At 45.7% G+C, this 19,943-nt stretch overlaps 1 protein-coding gene across 5 annotated transcripts; it reads left to right on the top strand.

Moving 5' to 3' along the window:
• The first annotated feature begins 651 nt into the window (after positions 1-651).
• Positions 652-18,762, top strand: NR4A2 (nuclear receptor subfamily 4 group A member 2). Of its 5 annotated transcripts, none has more exons than XM_044242088.1 (8): positions 652-873; positions 12,333-12,455; positions 12,937-13,802; positions 14,591-14,720; positions 15,155-15,318; positions 16,209-16,411; positions 16,805-16,983; positions 17,130-18,762. In XM_044242088.1, exons 3-8 carry the CDS (start codon positions 12,939-12,941, stop codon positions 17,384-17,386), a joined length of 1,797 nt encoding a protein of 598 aa, XP_044098023.1. In that variant the 5' UTR covers positions 652-873; positions 12,333-12,455; positions 12,937-12,938; the 3' UTR covers positions 17,387-18,762. The 5 variants fall into 5 exon arrangements, 4 of the variants coding, with proteins under 4 accessions (XP_044098023.1, XP_044098025.1, XP_044098024.1 ...); XR_006383810.1 differs by lacking the exon at positions 652-873 and adding an exon at positions 10,276-10,584 and having other exon boundaries at positions 16,926-16,983; positions 17,130-17,140; XM_044242089.1 differs by lacking the exon at positions 652-873 and adding an exon at positions 10,282-10,584 and having other exon boundaries at positions 15,155-15,243.
• The last annotated feature ends 1,181 nt before the right edge of the window (positions 18,763-19,943 follow it).

Raw genomic sequence — 19,943 nt, 5'->3', positions numbered from 1 at the left:
GGTTTTGAACTAAGGATCTGCCACCACAAACACACCCTACCTGTCCTAGAGCGGGTGTGGGAGAGCCGAGAAAGCCTCCACAGGCAGAACTCGAGCCGGGAGTAAGTAACACAGCGAGCCCTTTACTACACTCGTGGGCTGGGCTCGCCTCGGCCCTTCCCACCCGCGAGCCGCGCTCAGAACAGGGCGGGCCGGGGCGGGGAAAGCCGAGCGCGGCGGGAAGGGCCCCTGGCGGCCGGGGGAGGGCGGAGGGAGGCCGGGGAGGCGGGCGGGCGGCTTTATTGTTTCCTCTCGCCCTCCTCCTCCCGCGCCTTGCCCCGGCGTCACTGGAAAGCCGCCCGAGCCGCCCGGCGGCGGGTTATTTATAGAGCTGGCTGCGCGCGCGTCACGGAGCCCGGCCCGGCTGACGGGGCCGCTGACGCGCTTGGCCGCGGGGCCGAGTCCGCGGGGCTGCGCGCCGGGCGCCGGTGACAATGGGCTTCTGTGTGTGCAGCTGCCGCCGCCGCTGGGGGTCGGGGGAGGGGGGCGGGCGGCCGCTCCCTGACCCCCCCTCCCTCCCGCCCTCGACCCTCCGAAAGGTAACCGGCCTCTTCTTGCCCCTGGCCGGGACACCCCCCTCCACCCCCCGAAACCAGCGGCTTCTACCTTTCTTCTTCTTCTTTTTTTTTTTTTTTTTTTAATTTTACTAGTAAGTTTCCCTGGGCCCAGCCTCCCCGCTTCCACTTCCCCCGTCTCCCCCTCTCCCCCCAACATGACGGGAGAGGGGGATTTAGCCGGCCGGGGGCGGCCACTTTGTGCGTCCCGGGGAGCGGGACCCGCACAAGGCGCGCCAGCAGGGGATGCGGTGATCCAGGGGCCGGGAGCGCCGGGCAGGTAACGTATCCTGGACCTGGAGCGGGCTTTGTTTGGGTGGGGGGGAGGGGAGCAGGGGTGGGTGCGAGCGCCGGGCAGCCCTGCCGGGGTTCGGGTCTCCCGGCTTCTCCGCCCCGCTAGCCCGCGCGCACGAAGCCGATCTGGGGTGTAACGCCAAGAGCAAAAGAGAAACTTCTGCGTGACTGACTAGATGAGGCTCCTCCCGAGAGACCAAGATAATAGAGGACTCCCCCCGCCCCTCCCTGCGGGTTCTAGCCCGGTACGCCCCCACCCTGCGGAAGGAGGGGCTGGTGGGGATTTTAGGGACTTCCTGGGCTGCGGAGACCGGCTCTGAACCAGCCCCTCTCAGCTGCCGGGAGCTGGAAAGCTTGCTCTGGAGCCTCTCGCACGTGGCAGGCAGGCAGAGAACTTGCTGTGCCTTCTAGGAAATTGCAATCGATTTGTAATGCAGTTTCGCTAATTGGGAGTTCAAAATTAAACTTTAATAAAGCATTTGTGTTGTCTCGTGTAATTGTGAAAGCTTCCATCCGTCCTGGTAGATAGACTCTAAGTCTCAAGTTAATGGCGCTAAGCTAGATTTCCCCCCCAAGTACAATTCCGTCAGCCGTCGTCGGCGCAGCTGGATTTCCGTAAGGTACAGATGTTGCTAATGGCAGCTTAAGCACGGATGGGCAGATAGCATACGGAATGCAACATGTTGCCATATGGTTCCTTTAGCCTTTCACCTCCAGGGATATCAATCACATATATTCTGGGAGGAACTTAATGACTCTCCGAATGGCAAAATGAATTACCTGGTACAATTTATATCCCTTGACCTGATACGTTAAAACAACAGGGAGATAGCATCTCACAGTTTCTGTGGTATAAACTGAGCTGCAGAGCTACATTTCAAATTCTATAATATCTATCTGTGGTTTGAGGGGCCCTGTCAAATCATTCTGGCTGTAAAAGAGGGTTTCCTGTATTGCCTTCCTCCTCCCCCCTCCCTCTTCTGAAGGATACAAAGTTTGTAAAGTTTAGCAAAACTGTTGTCTTAGAAATTGCCAGTCAGCCAACCAAATACTAATTGATGAGAATATGGAGAAATGGAAAAGAGGATTTCCAATGCTAGTTACTTAATTAGTAATGTTTAGGAACACCATACTTTTGGAATCCAGAAAATTAAAGAACTACAAGAAATGTGTGTTCTGTGAGTTGTTTCTATGTAACTCCTCAACCTATTAACTATTTAAAATTCTTTTTTAGAAAATAATCTTTATTCTTAAACATAAAATATCTTACAGGAAACAGTCCTCAGAAACATGAAATATAAGAAATTTAAGAAGCCGAACAATTCTATACACAACCCCCCTCCCCATACACATATACTCTGTGTGTACTTGGATCATCCATGGGTAGTACTGGTCGTTTGTTTTTCTCCCACCAACATGCCAGTGACAGCATACTGAAGTCACTGTTTAGATCCTAGTGGAATGTTTCTGTAATATTTCACAGGTCTTATTTTAAATATTCCAGTGACTAATAAAATGGTTGATTGTCTCTAATTTCAGGTTATAAACATGGTTGTCTCTTAGTGTAACCCTCCATTTTCTTCCACTAAAGCAGAGAGGCAACACTAGAAAACAAGAAATAAGGGTAAAAAAAAGTAAATAACTTGTGAAACATTTTTTTTTTACTTTTACCTATTAAGTGATATCTGAAAGCAACGAATGTACTATCTTTTAAAAGATTTTGCTTCTGACAGTGTGTAAACCACATTAATTCATGTGAATTGATAGACTAACAAAATACAAAATAGACCTAAGCGATCTAAACAAGTACATATTTTCAGTCACGTCACCTTTCAGAAAGTTAACATTCTGGAAGTTTATCTGTACCTCATGTCCTTTCTGAATCCTTTTGAAATGACAAGATAATATTTCTCCTTTTCTTCTTACTTTTTGAAATGGATGATGATGTGTTACCTAGTATTTGAGTTAGTGCAATATGTTGGTAATCATTATCAAACAATATAAGACGTCTGTGTATTTTTATAGCAGAAAATCTTATACAGAACACAGTAAGATATATATCTGACTTATGGCAACCGTTGCTGGGGGCTGTTTTTGGTCATCTTTTAATGGCTAAGGTTTTCTCTCACCAGTACTCAGTGTGTTTTAACCCTGATCAGAAGTAAGCTTGTCAATAATGATTCCATCTCCATGACTTCTGAATAGGCAGTGAGTGTGTCCTTTAATCAGCTACACAGAACTCGCCTTATAAAGCTGTTCTTGTCGTGAGCAGCTATTGCGGCCTTTTGTTAGGCCCCATGATTATTAACGTGTTCCACCTTCAAAAGCCAGGCTGAAAGTCCTGCTGTGCTTCATTTCAGAATTCAAGTCCATTAGTAAATAAAACCCTAAGCAGCACTATTTGCTTTTTCTCAAGTTACAACATTACATGGAGTTCACGAATTTTTTTAGGCCCTTTTGTAGACATGAACGATGTATATTTTGGGTATGCGTACACAGTAATAAAAAGAAGATGTGTATCTTGCATCATGACTTTTATTTTAAACGAAGATTTGATGGATGTCCATTGTTACTCTAAACGAGGTGGCTGGCTGCCAGGGGGATCCCTATAGCTGGAAAGTACTAGCATTGTTATTGTGTACCAGGGAATCACTTTCTATTTTTTGAACTCTCAACTTCACCTCCCTCTTTAAATAGTGCCCTTCCATATTGCTAATCTGAGAATTAGTTTGGAAATGAAAACTTTTGAAAATGTGTTTGTATTGCCGAGATCTTCACCACTGTTTCCGGTTGCCTGCTGGTTTACAGCCTTTATCTTGGGCTGGCATGTTTATTTTAACTGAAAATGAAGAGATACTCTTAGGACAGGGTATATTCTCCATGCTCTATGTAATTTTAATTTGATATAATCCTAGCTGCTTTCTTATTTTTTTTACTCATGAACGTATTTTAGAATATGTAGGATAGGGAGGATTTGTGTGTTTCTCATGGTAACATGGGACAAGTTATGGATAGACATTAGGCCTCTAATAGAACTCTGCATTCAAGTGAGTGGGGGTGGGGAGGAGAGCCATCCAGAAAGAGTATAAGGGCCCAGTGCACTGGCCCTGTTTGCTTTTCAAATTTAAAATCTACATCGCTGCATTGGAAACTTGTTTCTCTCTTTTATAGCGTTTCATTTTTAAAGAATTCTTTAAAAACTGTCAATCTGTAAATATTTAACCAGCCAAGAAAGAAACAGTCTTTTATTCTCGGCTATATGCAGCTTTGTTTTTATCTGGGTTAGTGTGAGTGCCATGTAAATACCACATAAAAATTTGACTTGGTTTTCCTTACTTTGACTGAAGATTGACAGGGGCTTCTTTAATTAATCTTGTTCTCTTTCATGTTCTGTATTCAGATATTGAAATACAGTATTTTTATACATTTATAAGATTGTGTTTGCATTTATTTAATTTATGTTTCTTTTTTTAAAGCATGTAGCCTTGAATGTTTGTTCTACTATTTTTTTTTTTTTCTTCACATCATTACTCTGGTACTGCTTGATGTAACTTGATTAGCTCCCTCCCCAGTCATGATTGGTAATTAAAATAGGCATTAAAATTAGTCACTTAGCAATTTTGCTGTTCAATTGGCAATTAAATTACTTAATTGCAATTAAAGTCCTAATTTTAATTGGCAAAATGATAGATGTAGATTTAAGATAATATGTATAAATACTTTAATAAGTGTCTATATAAGGATTACTTAATTACTCAACTTCAAGTTTATGCTGTTAACTTTAGAACTTTTAAGTGAGCAATGAAATTTATATTACATCTATTCAAAGGATATGGTAATTAGATTTATTACTTATCACTATAAGGGTCCTTGCTATAAGTTACTTTTGTAGTGTTAAAATTGTAGGCTTGATAATTGCAGAATTATGAGGAAAAGGGCATATATATCTTTGTCGTAATATAACTGTACAGGATCTTAATTTTTTATTAAATCGAGAGGTTCCTATCCCCCAGTTAGGCTGAGGAAAAAATCAGAAGTGGTTATTTTATCATTAAAGATAGAACAAAAACTCACAGCTATGATATGAATACAAGAACTATTGCCAAGTGTATGTATTTTATCTACTTAAAATGCTATGTAATACTGTGATAGTTACTAATGTTATTAGCTACTTTTACAATTTCAAGTGTTCTTGTCCTTCACATATAGCAACTTATTTTCAGAATCTTTAAAAAGTCTTCTAGGACTTTGTACAATTTAATCACCCACATGTTTACTGAAATTAGCAATGAAATCGAAAAGCAAAGTTACCCTTACTTGCTTGATCAAAAAGAATTCTTACATAGAAAATATTAGTGGTTACTAGAGACTGAGAGAAGGGAAGAATGGACAGTTATTGTTTAATGGGTTTAGGGTTTCAATTTTAGAAGATGAAGAGATGGAGGTGGATAGTGATGATAGGTACACAACAATGTGAATGTATCTACCATCACTGAACAGTACACTTAAAAATGGTTAAGAAGATGAATTTTATGTTATATGTATTTTACCACACACACAGGAAGAAAATAGTAGGTTACTTTAAAAGCTAATGTTTAGGAGATGGTTACTGAGAGTCAAGCCTTAGAGCTTAAAAGATGAAGGATTTTTATTATGCAAAATACTTTTTGAGTGGCATGAGGCTTTACCATATGTTCAATTTTATAATTTTAATTTGCAAGTAGATGCTTCTAGAAAAAAAGAGTGCTGTTTTCTTCTGCACATCTTTACACATTTCTAGAACTGAGTTCTGAATTGAAGTCAGAAATAATTTTGCGTTTAGTGTTTGTTGGTAAAAAAAAAATGGGCTGAATAAAACTGAGGAAAAAATCACAACTACCCAAAATGTGAATATCAGGTAAGCAATTGACTTGTTTTGTAAACATCCTATAGGAAAGGAACAAATGATTCATCACTTAATATCCTATTAATGCAAATGAAATCGCAGGAAGGAAAAAAAAAAACCTTCAGTATTAAAAGCTGATTTTGTAGTTCCATACCTGAGTTTTTATTTCAAAGTGAAAATTTCTCTCTTCTATCACTAATGTAAAATTTCCTGCTGAATAGCAACAAATGCCATGAATGTAAATTTGTCCAAATATAACTTAAGATATATATCTCATTTTAATGTTTAAGATAGTTTCCATTAAGTAATTTTGTTATGAAATATCTTAAAGTTACTTCAGCTCTTGCAATAAAACAGTTATGTCTGTTCACTATATCTGAACTGGAAGGGCTACTCTGAGTTCATTTTGGGAGAATCCTGAAAGAAATCCCCAAAGACCCCTTTCCCATGCATTAAGATAGAAAATCCTATGGGATTACATCCATGTTTGCTTTCTAAATTATACCAAAAGCTCAATTTTATTAAGTATAATCTGTCTAGCCATGCATAAAATAAAATACTTTTGTTTAGATGTGAATGTATTATTTATATTGATTTTTTATAAAAATATTTTTTACATATGTGTCACATTCTGCTTAATATTGGTTAATATCATAAAAGATAATGTAGTAACACGACTTTTCTAAATGCTTTTATGAGGTCATCTAATGGTATATATTGAAAGAATTATTTTTTTTGTCACTTAATTTAGTTTTCAAAAGAAGGAGCTCTTTATGTATAAGACCAATTTTTACTCCTATTTATTTTAACTTCTTAAGAAAATAGAACTTCATTGGGGATAACTTTACACATTAATACATGGCAGTAATTAAAGTTGTATCTGGATCTGGGCCTTGAAAAAAACTAGTGTTGTCATTTTAATTGAGTTATAAAGTAGTTTATATTTAGGAATCTATGTTTCTCAAAAAATCTTGAAAGGTTCTAGTCATATAAATGCAAAATTTCAGTTTCTTGTAGTCTAAAGCATCATTTTAACATTTTCTAAAAGGTTGTTCAATTCTACATTTTGATTCTATTATATGTGTAATTAAACCTCTGTGCACAAAAGCATTCTCTTATGTACTAGCAAATACACCCACAGGAATCCTCTTCTAAACTATAATTTATTTAAACATGTAATCATAGGATTTTCAAACATGCTTTCATTTTTCCAAACTATATGCCAATTTGAGCTACTTGGTGATAAAATGAGAGATTTCATTACTATTTTGGTTTTTTCCCCCTGTGACCTAACAGTGAGTTAATCATGGACAGGAGGAAAAAAAATCTGCTGTGAACCTAATTCCATGCGTTAAACTGTTTCCCCTTTAAAGAAAAATAGAAAAAGTATAGAAGACTTGTAGTTATTTATGAATTCCAGCACAGTATGAATATTTGGGCCTGCAGCTTGCTCTCCTAGGGTTTGGCCTAAGTACTAAATAGCTAGCTGGTGCGTGTGTGTGTGTGTGTGTGTGTGTGTGATCTTCCTGAACGTTGTGGAGTCAGGCCCCCTACTGACAGCATCAGTCAATTACAGACATTGGCGGTTCCACTGAGATTCGTTCTATCACAATCTGATGGGGACACAGGAGTCTGGAGTTCTGAGCAGGGTCCTTTCTTACACTTTCTGGTGCCTATGTTGCGTCCTTCCCACCCCGAGCACATCTGAGCCCTACCAAAAATGCTAACACAAGAAGCAGCTTATCCAGTAATTGATTTAAATGAGTTTATCAGTCTTTCATCCAGGGTGTCTTCCTAAGAAGTAACACTCCCCAGGAACTAGAATAGGAATTTGAAGAAAAGAGAGAACTCATACAGGTTATAGGATGCAAGGGGGAAAAGTTCACCTTTTCTCTGTTGTTAATGTTATACCTAATGCCTCCATTTCCACTTACTAATAATTATAATAGCTGCTGTGAAAACTGCCTCTCAGTCTTGGGTGCAGTAAGACTCGGGTAAGGGCGCTGTTAAGCCCGACTCCACAGGTTGCTGTTGTAGAATAACGCACCGCACTACAGTGTTTGTCTCCTTCAGAGCTCACTTTAAGAACTCCAGAACACTCTCCACTCTCTAAGAGAATTCTCCAGTTGTCCGCAGACTCAACCCAGGCTAAAGCCAAGTGTTTTTTAAGGGCCCTAAGGGAGGAGGAACTTGTGCAGGGAATGTATCCACTCACTTGTGCGTATTTGTGTAGGGAGGGTGATAGTTACAACCTTAAAGTTCTCCTGGCCCCCGCTTCCCTAGGAGTATATTAAAAAATAATGACCGCCACCCCAGCGTGGCTGCGCCTGAGTTTCCGACTGCCTGAAAATAGCTGCCGGGAGCCTGGCCCACCGCTGGGATCAAGGAAAGCTCCTCCTGGCAGCGCCCTGCTCCCTCGCGGAAGGGGAAGGGAACCCGGGAGGGCGCCACCGAGCTAGAGCCGCTGCTATTTTGGGCCCAGCCCCGCGGGTGCGTCAATGCCTGCGCCCCTGCGTCACCGCCACCCCCACCCCTTTCCTTCTCCCCTGCTCTCCAAACTCTCACTTTTTCCCTTTCGTTCGCGTGGAATCGTTCCTGCCCACGGGGCGCTGACGCTACTGAGCTCATGCTAATAGGCTACTCTTCGCCCTCCTCCCCTCTTCCCCCTACTCACACACCCTCACTCGCCACAACAGCCCCCCCTACACACACACACACACACACACTCTCTCTCTCTCTCTCTCTCTCTCTCTCACACACACTTCCTGGTTTTATTTGTACTCCGGCCCGCTGGGGCACCGCTGAGCCGCAGAGGCGGCGGCGGCGGCAGCGGCAGCCGCAACATCTGGGGGAAACTTAAGGTGGTCACGCAGGTTTTCCAGAGCCTGCGGCGCAGAAGAGCCCGAGGCTTCCCGGGGCAGCCGTAGGACACCTGATGGCTACGCCTCTCCAGCCGCTGGGGAGCGAGCAAAGGCTGGGGGTGCAGATTGAGCTGAGCGGCTTCAGAACGCGGATAGTTCCGCGGCGCTTTTGGCCCATCCAGGGAACACCAGGATTGGGGGCGGGGAGTGGGGAGTCGCCAAGGGGCTCCTGCAGTCTGGAAGCTAGCCACGCCGAGGGAGGTGGGGCGGTTGGAACTCTTCGCGGCCAGAGAGGGGGGACGCCTCGGAACCCTCCCTCCCCTCGTCCCAGCCTCTCCAGCCCCCTGGAAGAAGCCCTGAGAGGCCCGCCCTGTTCGGGCCGGAGGAAAGCGAAGGGAGCCCGCTTTCTGTAGAAGCGGCGTCTCCTTTGCTAGAAAGCTCCTCACGCCCTCAGCCGGGCGGGTGGACAGGCGTGCAAAGTGGAGTCAGCGGCGACTGTGGCGGCCGCGGGGGGTGCGGCGAGCTACCACAGTGCTCCGGGTCCCTCTCCTGGAAGGGCTGGGCACTCAACTTACGCTTGCGGAGATCCCCCACCCCGCCCTCTCCCCTTGTTTTGTCTTTCCCTCTTGGCTCTGAGACTGAGGTTTGAGAGCTCTTGTGCTTCAGAGGAGGGTTCAGTTATTTCTCTACAACTCATGTTAGGGTATGAGTTGGTGGGCACTGAGGAGTGTCGAAAGTATAAGAGTTGGCCAAAGGTGTGGTTAGAGCACCTTTCTGTTGAAGGCGCACCTGTTGCCCGCCGCTTGGCTGTATTGTCTGCGATAGGAAAGTGGGCGATGCCTCACTCTGACTTTCGGGATCCCTAAAGGGTTGGGTCACTGTCTACCTGTCCCCCCTCTCTTCCCCTTTCCGCGCACCACGTATTCCCTTGCACATGGGCACTGCAAGGGAAGAAGGGAACATGGAGAATAGGCCCTTCCCAGACCCTTCCACCTTGGACTGTGTGTGTGTGTGTGTGTGTGCGCGCGCGTGCGCGCGTGTGTGTGAGTGTGAAGGGGGAAGGGGAGACAGAGAGAGAGAGAATGCTAACGCCAAAAGAGGAGCCCCTGGACAGGAAAAGGGAGAAAGGGGTAAGCATCGGGCTAGGGAAATCCCACCCTAATTGCCTGAGGCCTTTGAGCTTCTCGGGTCTTGGGACATCTGTCCGCGCTTCCGCTAATGGGGGAGACAATTGTGAGTGGATGAGGTTAGAACACTGCCAGGCACACCCCATCCCTCACTAGTCCAGGTGCTGGCTACCTGGCCCATACCAGCGTTCCCTTCTGCCGGGGCTTTTGTTGCACCCTCCCCCACACGTGAGCAGCCGGGCGGCAGCGGTGGCCCTTGGTTTAGGGGAAGGCGAGGTGAGATGTCGCGGTGCTGCGGGCTGCGCCGACCTGTGTGAAGAGGTCACACCTCTTTCGGAAAAAAAAAAGAGAGAGAGAGAGAGAGAGAAGAAAGAAAAAAAAAAACCCCAAGCTGGCGACCAAGGTGAACCCAGAACGGTTCCCACCTTAAAATCGGCCCTGCTCGTGACGTCAGGTCGGAAATATACCAAAGCGAGAGCCGGCCAGGAGTCCGGGGAGCGCGGCGGCGCGGCGATTGGGCGGCGGGCCGCTGACGCGCGCTGACGCGCGGAGACTTTAGGTGCATGTTGGCAGCGGCAGCGCGAGCCACATAAACAAAGGCACATTGGCGGCCAGGGCCAGTCCGCCCGGCGGCTCGCGCTCGGCTCCGCGGTCCTGCTCCCCTGCCCAGCCGGCCGCCTTCTCCTGCTCCCTCCCCGCTCCTGGCGACTTGGTTACCATCGCCCCTCTCGCCCACCCCTGTCAGACCCTGCTACCAGGACTCCCAGAGGAAACTACACTTCGGCTGAGTTGAATGAATGAAGAGAGACGCAGAGAACTCCTAAGTGAGTAGGTAGAGCCCGTGCAGCTCGAGTTCCTTTATCCTTCTTTCGTCTTTTGCACGTCTCTTCCTTCCACATGTGTTAGTACAGGTTTTCTCAAAGTGGGCGCCAGAGGGTCGGAGCGTGATGGGGCTGGAGGACCGGGAATAGGTGCGCGCGGCTTCGGCGGTCATTTGTCCGAACTCCAGCTTTGGCACTAGGGGGGAGTTGGCTCCCAGAAGGCTTCCAGGCTCCTCATTGGTGGACGTGGATGGGAGACTTGCATAGTCTGGGGAGCTGCGGACTTGCCCGGGGGATATGTGGCCAAAGTTTGCTCTTAGAGTGGAACTGATTCTGACCATTGGACAAGGAGACTCCAAAGTCCTGTATATACGAGGGGCCTGGACGCTACCCACAAACTGACAGGGAGAAAGTTCTTCAGTTTATGTGTTGCTTGGGAACTGTGTCACCGCGGCTGGCCGGTGTGCCAGTGTTTCCTGGGTATTATTGAATAAGGGGTGGTGTTGGTGTTGGTGTTGGTAGAGTGTCCTATTACTAAGTTGCCTGAAATTTCTGGTTTTGACACATGCCGTGCTTGTGTATGTGAATACGTCAGAGAGAGAGAGAGAGAGAGAGAGAAACAGAGAAGGGAGTACAGAGTACAGTTATGAAGCTGTTAAGTTACCAGGAGGTTAATATCCAGCACAGGCATATAGCTCTCAAAGGCTGTGGGTGTCTTGGGTCTCCTTTCTTTCTACTTTTTCTGATTAACCTTCCTCCCCAGGAAGCAAGATAATGGGGGAGTGGGGAGGAGAACAGAAGGAGTGGATGTTTGGCTTTCTTTTTCATTAGTAATAAGATTGTCGATGCTCTAGAATGCCTTCCAAGTGGCAACATTTGAAAATTACTCGTTTCCCTGGCAAATAGGCAGATTGTGGATGGCTGTATAGGCGAGGTGTTCTGCTTCCAGTATTGGAAAGTGCTTCTAACCTTGGTGCCAGTACCAGATAAGCTGTTTCTCCCTCCCTCTGCAACTGACCTAAGATGGTCCTGGAAAAGTAGGGTCTTCTTTTCCCCCCCCTTGACCGTTAAAGATGTTGAAAGACAAGTTTCCTGGAGAAATGAATGGCAATTCACCTGTATCTTCAATCCCAGTGTTCTGTCTTTTGACACTTAGGAAATCCAGATGCTTCCATTCAATTTGTCTTCAGGTCTGCCCAGGCCTTGCTAACATTCTGTAATATGTAGGGGTGGGAGGGAGAGATTATTTTTCTCATATTATATTTTTGACTTCTACTTTCTTTACCCCCTCCTGAAAGAAAAACTACTTCCGCCACAGAAAAATTCAGGCGAAGTTTCCAGTGCTATATTTTATTAAACTCTAGTTTCTTCTTATTTGGGTTTGAATGAAACTAAAATGGAAATGACACTACCTTCCCACCCCCACCTCTACTTCCATCCCCACCCCCACCCCTACATCTTAGGGTCCAATTTATTACATCATAAGTATTAAGTAAGTACATGAAGTACCTTCTCTCCTTCAGAACTCTCTGTCTGCAAGGATTTACCCAGTGCAACGGGTGGCATTTTGTGTTGTTTACAGTCATCTCTTTTACTCATTCATTTTAACTGCTGAGTTTGGTAAGGGCTACACAAGAATTGCCAATGAAACAATCAAGGAGGGCGCAGAAGGGCTTGCCTGGTGACCCTACAGATGCCCAGCTGAATCTGTCGGGAAAGTCACCCTGAAGCTTCCTGTGTCTGTATTTCAGGGAGGAGATCTGACAGGCTGGACTCCCCATTGCTTTTCTAAAAATCTTGGAACTTTGTCCTTCGTTGAATTACGACACTGTCCACCTTTAATTTCCTCGAAAACGCCTGTAATTCGGCTGAAGGTTAGTGCAACTTCATTTCTTTTTTCCCTCCTCCGAGTTCCCCCGAACGTCGAGAAACAGGGCAATCCCATCTTCCTCAGCAAACTCTGTAAGTTAAGGTTTTCCTGGCCCATTATCTTCGGGAACAACATCCACAATGTGCAATTCAACCTTATTTCTAGAATGAGCTTGCTGAACCCGAGCTTCAGAGGAACGGCTCGTATGAGCAGGACCGTCGGTGTGATGGGGTGAAGGGGGAGGCATTTGAAATATCCGGGAATCAGACCCTCCAAAGCTTTCCAGCTCTGGGTCTTCCTTGGACCAGTCTTTCCATGCCCTGCACGGTTTTGCCCCGCAGCCTTCGCTCTCCGCTCTTCCTCTCGCGTCCCTACATGCTCTCTGACCGCCCGCGGGCTGCCGGTGTAGCTCCAGGTGTACCCGAGCCCGGGAGAAAGTGTTCAGTTGACCAGGCTGAGTGTATATTACCCTGTTTCATTTCCAGCCATGCCTTGTGTTCAGGCGCAGTATGGGTCCTCGCCTCAAGGAGCCAGCCCCGCTTCTCAGAGCTACAGTTACCACTCTTCGGGAGAATACAGCTCCGATTTCTTAACTCCAGAGTTTGTCAAGTTTAGCATGGACCTCACCAACACTGAAATCACTGCCACCACTTCTCTCCCCAGCTTCAGTACCTTTATGGACAACTACAGCACAGGCTACGACGTCAAGCCACCTTGCTTGTACCAAATGCCCCTGTCCGGACAGCAGTCCTCCATTAAGGTAGAAGACATTCAGATGCACAACTACCAGCAGCACAGCCACCTGCCCCCCCAGTCCGAGGAGATGATGCCGCATTCCGGGTCGGTTTACTACAAGCCCTCCTCGCCCCCGACGCCCACCACCCCGGGCTTCCAAGTGCAGCACAGCCCCATGTGGGACGACCCAGGCTCTCTCCACAACTTCCATCAGAACTACGTGGCCACCACGCACATGATCGAGCAGAGGAAAACGCCCGTCTCCCGCCTCTCCCTCTTCTCATTTAAGCAATCGCCTCCCGGCACCCCCGTGTCTAGCTGCCAGATGCGCTTCGACGGGCCCCTGCACGTCCCCATGAACCCGGAGCAGGCAGGCAGCCACCACGTGGTGGACGGGCAGACCTTCGCTGTGCCCAACCCCATCCGAAAGCCTGCGTCCATGGGCTTCCCAGGCCTGCAGATCGGCCACGCATCGCAGCTGCTGGACACGCAGGTGCCCTCGCCGCCGTCGCGGGGCTCGCCCTCCAACGAGGGATTGTGCGCCGTGTGTGGCGACAACGCGGCCTGCCAACACTATGGCGTGCGCACCTGTGAGGGCTGCAAAGGTTTCTTTAAGGTGAGCGAGGACGGGGCCAGAGGAGGCAGGTAGGGGCCCCCTAGTGCCGGGAGCCTCGGAGTGCGCGCTCCTCCTCGATGCAGGCAGCCCAGTCCTAGGTCGTCCAACTCCCGAGGTCTGCGGAGGCTTTCCTGCAGCCGTTCATGGCCTGTGGCGGAGGCCTCTGGGTGCTTGAGAAAGGGAACTAGCTAGACCCGGAGAGCAGGGGTCGCATCCCCCTCGCACGCAGCCGACACCCCGGCAGGCCCCAGCCCGAAGTTGTAGGAGCCTGAGTTGGAAGAGGGTCATTTGCATGTGCTAGGAGCTGTCTTCTCTGTTCAGATTGAAATTGGTTAGGACAGAGAACCGTGTCTGAGCTAACCAAGTGGAACAGAATTCCCTATGGTCAAATTAAGTGATCTCTTTATTTCGCCATCCTGATTGAATAATCTTATCATTTTAAATAGAGAAGGTCTCCAAGGAATGTAAATAATATGAATGCCCACGGATTTGTATTTACTGAGCGTCTCCTTCTCCTTCTCTTGGCATATAAAACACAGCAAGGAGCGGCAAGGTTAGCTCAAATGTTAACGCTATCAATTTTCTCCTGTTAAATGCCCTGGGGGAGGAAAACTAAAAGAAAGAGGAAGAAAAGGAAAAGGAAAAAAATAAAAGAGGAGTTGTGTGTATGTGTTTGTTTATGGGGAGGAGTGTAGATCCCAGCTGTTCAGAAATTGTTCCTGGATTCCCTGGGTTGCTGGATTTTCAAAAGAAAAAAAAAAATCGGTCTATATTGTCTCCTTTTGCAGCGCACGGTACAAAAAAACGCAAAATACGTGTGTTTAGCAAATAAAAACTGCCCAGTGGACAAGCGGCGCCGGAATCGCTGTCAGTATTGCCGATTTCAGAAGTGCCTGGCTGTTGGGATGGTCAAAGAAGGTAGGTCGGAACAAGCAGCCCATTCCCTCCGTCTGCGCCCGCGGGAAACTGCGGCTTCTATCCCAGTCACATTTTCCACTTCCCAGCGCCCGGAAGATGTATGTGTGTGTGGGGGGGTGTCTCCCGGTTCCCCCTCATTCTGCCTCTGCCTTGCTGACCGCGCGGCTGCCTGCTTGCCCATCCTGCCCTGGAGAAAACAGCGGGGCCCTTCTCGCCTTCAACTCTACGACCCATTTGGAAGACGACATAAAACAACCCCACTTTTTTTTTTTTTTTTTTTTTTTAATACTTCTTGTCAGTGAAGGCTTTACAAGCAATGGGACCCTGTGCAGCCTGCCCTGGCGCCTGGTGGCTGCGGCCTTCCCCGGGAGGGGCCCAGGCGACAGCTGGGTCCCGCTAGGGGGAGCGACGCTAACCCATTTATTCCTTCGCAGTGGTTCGCACGGACAGTTTAAAAGGCCGGAGAGGTCGTTTGCCCTCGAAACCGAAGAGCCCACAGGAGCCCTCTCCCCCCTCGCCCCCGGTGAGTCTGATCAGTGCCCTCGTCAGGGCCCATGTCGACTCCAACCCGGCTATGACCAGCCTGGACTATTCCAGGGTAAGAAGCTGGCGGGTAGCATGTGGACAAACCAACAGATGGGCAGGACCCCTTCCCACACCCATCACTAAGCCCCAGACTCAAGCAAGGCTGTGGCTTTACAGCTCTGAGCAGAGCCACAGGAGACAGACAGAGCGACAAACAATCCACGTTACTGGGAGTGTAGACATGAGGACAGACAGAGAAAAGAAGAGAAGACAGGCCATAACGGTCCCATCTCTGGGAGACCTCTCTCTCACTGCCATGGTACACGCGTATACTCACACACTAATGCCTCTAATGCTTAAAGCAGAGGCTGTGCAAAAATGCCCCCCACTTGGATTTTATCCCCAATCTTCCATAGAGATGCTTTAATCCTCATCCTCTGTGGCACTGTCGGGGTGGGGAATGCCTGCTTGGGGGTCGGGAAAGGAAAGAGAAAAGTATAAGGAATGGCAATGGTGTTGGGAATCAGGTGGTCAGATTCCTTTTTTACCCCAGCTGTGAGAAATGTGTGGGCTTTAATTGGAAGAAGTATGTCGGGCAAACCTAGAAGCCACTGCCATTTTATTAAGGTTTGCAAAGGGCGTCTCTGCTCGAGACCCACTCTGGGACTGGCATGAATACTAACGTGTCAATTGTTTTGTGGAGATAAGAGTGAACGTTTCCCAGGGCTGGATGGCACTGTATTTAGTCTGTATGGAAATGGTAATTTACATATTTAAAGCAGCGACCTCATAGCACCATCCCTAATTGAATTAATTGCCCCGGAACATCTAATTTCCTTACTGGTCAGAGAGAGGTTTAATTGTTATAAAAACCCGGCTCCCCTACTAGAAGCGGGGTTAGCAATTTCACGGGTTATATATTTTAGAGAACCTCATTAAGTGCTTTTTAAAATGAAATTCCAGTTCCAGGCGAACCCTGACTATCAGATGAGTGGAGATGACACCCAGCATATCCAGCAGTTCTATGATCTCCTGACTGGCTCCATGGAGATCATCAGGGGCTGGGCTGAGAAGATCCCAGGCTTCGCTGACCTGCCCAAAACCGACCAAGACCTGCTTTTTGAATCAGCTTTCTTAGAACTGTTTGTGCTCCGATTAGCGTACAGGTAATGGAGAGGGCAATCCAGGGAGGCTGGGAAAGGAGGAAGAGAGGAATCAAGAAGGGAAAGAAAGAGGAAAAGATAAATAAAAGGGGAGAAGAGAGAGGGGCAGAAGAGGAAAATGAAAGAGGGAAAGAAGAAGGAAAAGAGAGTAGACAAAAGGAAGAGAAGGGAAGGAGTGAGCCCAGAAGCCTTGGATGAATGGAATGGAAGTGGGATAGGGGGCGTTCTTGATTGTTATGAAATTAAACCCGTTCAAGGTCTACTGGTCTACATTTTATTAACTCTTCCGTAATTAGTTACCTCTTAAATCCCTCATTTATTGCTCTTCAAGTAATTAGTTGTTTAGCTTTTCTCTCTCTCTTTTTCTCCCCTCTCTCTCTTTGGTATTAATTGCAGGTCCAACCCAGTGGAGGGTAAACTCATCTTTTGCAATGGGGTGGTCTTGCACAGGTTGCAATGCGTTCGTGGCTTTGGGGAATGGATTGATTCCATTGTTGAATTCTCCTCCAACTTGCAGAATATGAACATCGACATTTCTGCCTTCTCCTGCATTGCTGCCCTGGCTATGGTCACAGGTCAGTACCTCACTTGCAGGGCAGGTCTCCAAAACTGCCCAGCAGGATTTGTCCCGGTTTTCCCTTGCCACTGATCCTCCCTGCTCCTGCCAGCTAGCTAACTGCTTTGTGTGTTCCTCTTTTGTTTCTGATTGTGTTTTCTGCAGAGAGACACGGGCTCAAGGAACCCAAGAGAGTGGAAGAACTGCAAAACAAGATTGTAAATTGTCTCAAAGACCATGTGACTTTCAATAATGGGGGGTTGAACCGCCCCAACTATTTGTCCAAACTATTGGGGAAGCTCCCAGAACTCCGTACTCTTTGCACACAGGGGCTACAGCGCATTTTCTACCTGAAACTAGAAGACTTGGTACCACCGCCAGCAATAATTGACAAACTTTTCCTGGACACTTTACCTTTCTAAGACCTTCTCCCATGCACTTCAAAGGAACTGGAAAGAAACCTAAAACTATCCAGACCTGGGGGGAAGTCACAAGGCAGAGATATCCCCATGAGCTGCCTCAGCTCTAGCCGGCCCCCACTCCCTCCAAAAAATCCCAGTCCCTTAATCCCTAAAGAAACAAAACAAAACAAAACAAAACAAAACAAAACAAAACAACAAAAACTGTTGCTATTTCCTAACCTGCAGGCAGAACCTAAAAGGGCATTTTGGCTCCGGGGCATCCTGGATTTAGAACATGGACTACACACAATACAGTGGTATAAACTTTTTATTATCAGTTTAAAAATCAGTTTATTGTTCAGAAGAAAGATTCCTAATGTATGATGGGGGAAATGTTTGGCCATGTTTGGTTGTTGCAGTTAAGACAAATGTAATACATGCACACACACACACACACACACACACACGCACGCACACATTCACTCACACATTGTAAGGGGACCCACAAGTATTGCCCTTTAAAAGACTTCAAAGTTTTCTGCTGTAAAGAAAGCTGTAATATATAGTAAAACTAAATGTTGCGTGGGTGGCATGAGTTGAAGAAGGGAAAGGCTTGTAAATTTATCCAATGCAGTTTGGCTTTTTAAATTATTTTGTGCCTATTTATGAATACATATTACAAATTCTAAAAGATAAGTGTGTTTGCAAAAAAAAAAAGAATAAAGAAAAAAAGAACTACACAAAAAAGGGACAAGCATGTTGAGTCTAGGTTGAAAATGTTATAGGCACTTGCTATTTCAGTAATGTCTATATTATATAAATAGTATTTCAGACACTATGTAGTCTGTTAGATTTTATAAAGATTGGTAGTTATCTGAGCTTAAACATTTTCTCAATTGTAAAATAGGTGGGCACAAGTATTACACATCAGAAAATCCTGACAAAAGGGACACATAGTGTTTGTAACACAGTCCAACATTCCTTGTTTGTAAGTGTTGTATGTACCGTTGATGTTGATAAAAGAAAGTTTATATCTTGATTATTTTGTTGTCTAAAGCTAAACAAAACTTGCATGCAGCAGCTTTTGACTGTTTCCAGAGTGCTTATAATATACATAACTCCCTGGAAATTACTGAGCACTTTGAATTTTTTTGTTTTTTTTTTTAATGTCTAAAATTGTCAGTTAATATATTATTTTATGTTTGAGTAAGAATTTTAATATTGCCATATTCTGTAGTATTTTTCTTTGTATATTTCCAGTATGGCACATGATATGAGTCACTGCCTTTTTTTCTATGGTGTATGACAGTTAGAGACGCTGATTTTTTTTTCTGATAAATTCTTTCTTTGAGAAAGACAATTTTAATGTTTACAACAATAAACTATGTAAATGAACAGAATTTTGTCTTCTTTCTGGATCAGGAAAAAATGGTGACAAAACAGCAATATGAAATAGAATTGGAGATCGATTTAGGGTAGGTCACTTATTCAACATTTGAGTTTCAAACGGACAGCCTACATCTATTCTAGCAAAAGAACCTGGGAAATTGAACTAATTGAACTAATTGTCCAGAAAATTCAGTACAGTATTTTTCCTCAACCAGAATTGTTGAGTGTGGCAACCTGCATTTATCAGAATCAATTGAGAATATCTTAACACTTTTTAAAATTTTGCTAGGAAGTGCAGCTTTCAGAAGAGAAGTTTAGGAAACCAGATAACTTGAACTTTTGCAAGGTCTGAAGTCCTGTCAGGTTTTTGTCTTGCAGAATGTTTAGGGAGTATCTTTCTAAGATTCAGGAAGTTAACATGGATTTGAAGTGTGTTGTACATTATCTCTGGTTTTTCCAATTCCTCTAGTTATTACTGTTGTAATAAGGAAGAGGGGCCAAGCATTTTGGGCCCTTTGGACCTTGGGTCAGTGGTCTTGGCATACAGCACAACTCAGTAGAGCTGTTTCTTACAACTTTCTGTTGTCATCCTTCAGTAGATGGTGATGAGGTACACTTTGAACTTTTAGCATAATACCTCCTTTAAAGTTTTTCCAGATAAATTATAAAATAGCTCTTTGTCAGCTCCTGGGTCTGGTACAAGTAAGTCAAGTCATACCACAGCTTCCACGATTCCACCTATCACCAAGTTTTAACAAAGAAAGCAATAACGCTATAGACAGCGGCTGAAGGTCTGAGCTTCCTTCTACTCAAGGTGCTGGTCTTTGGGCAGTCAAGGTCCTGCCTAATTGGCTTCAGGTCTGCGGCGAATCCCTAGTAGAAGATGGAGACCATCTTCTTCGCTGACCCCAGTGAATTACAGATGGCTTCTGGGGGCACTGAAATTTAGAGAGTACAATTGTTTATAAAACGCAAAGTTAGAAATTGCCAGTAAATTGCCACGAGAGAGTTCTTAGGTGGTAGTTTTTACTTTGCTTCCCTTCCCCCTCCTTTTTTTTTTTTTAAAGACAGGCTTTGTGCATGGGAGAAAAAGAAGGCATGTTCAGTTATAATTTAAGGTTATTTTAACCAGATATGTTTCTCTGCAGGTAACTGGGGGGACAAAAGTAGTGGTCACAAAAGGGATTAA

Source organism: Neovison vison, chromosome 3 (assembly GCF_020171115.1).
Source record: "Neovison vison isolate M4711 chromosome 3, ASM_NN_V1, whole genome shotgun sequence".
NCBI lineage: Eukaryota > Metazoa > Chordata > Mammalia > Carnivora > Mustelidae > Neogale > Neogale vison.
Note: the sequence above shows the minus strand (reverse complement) of the source record. Positions and strands in the feature narration are given on the sequence as shown.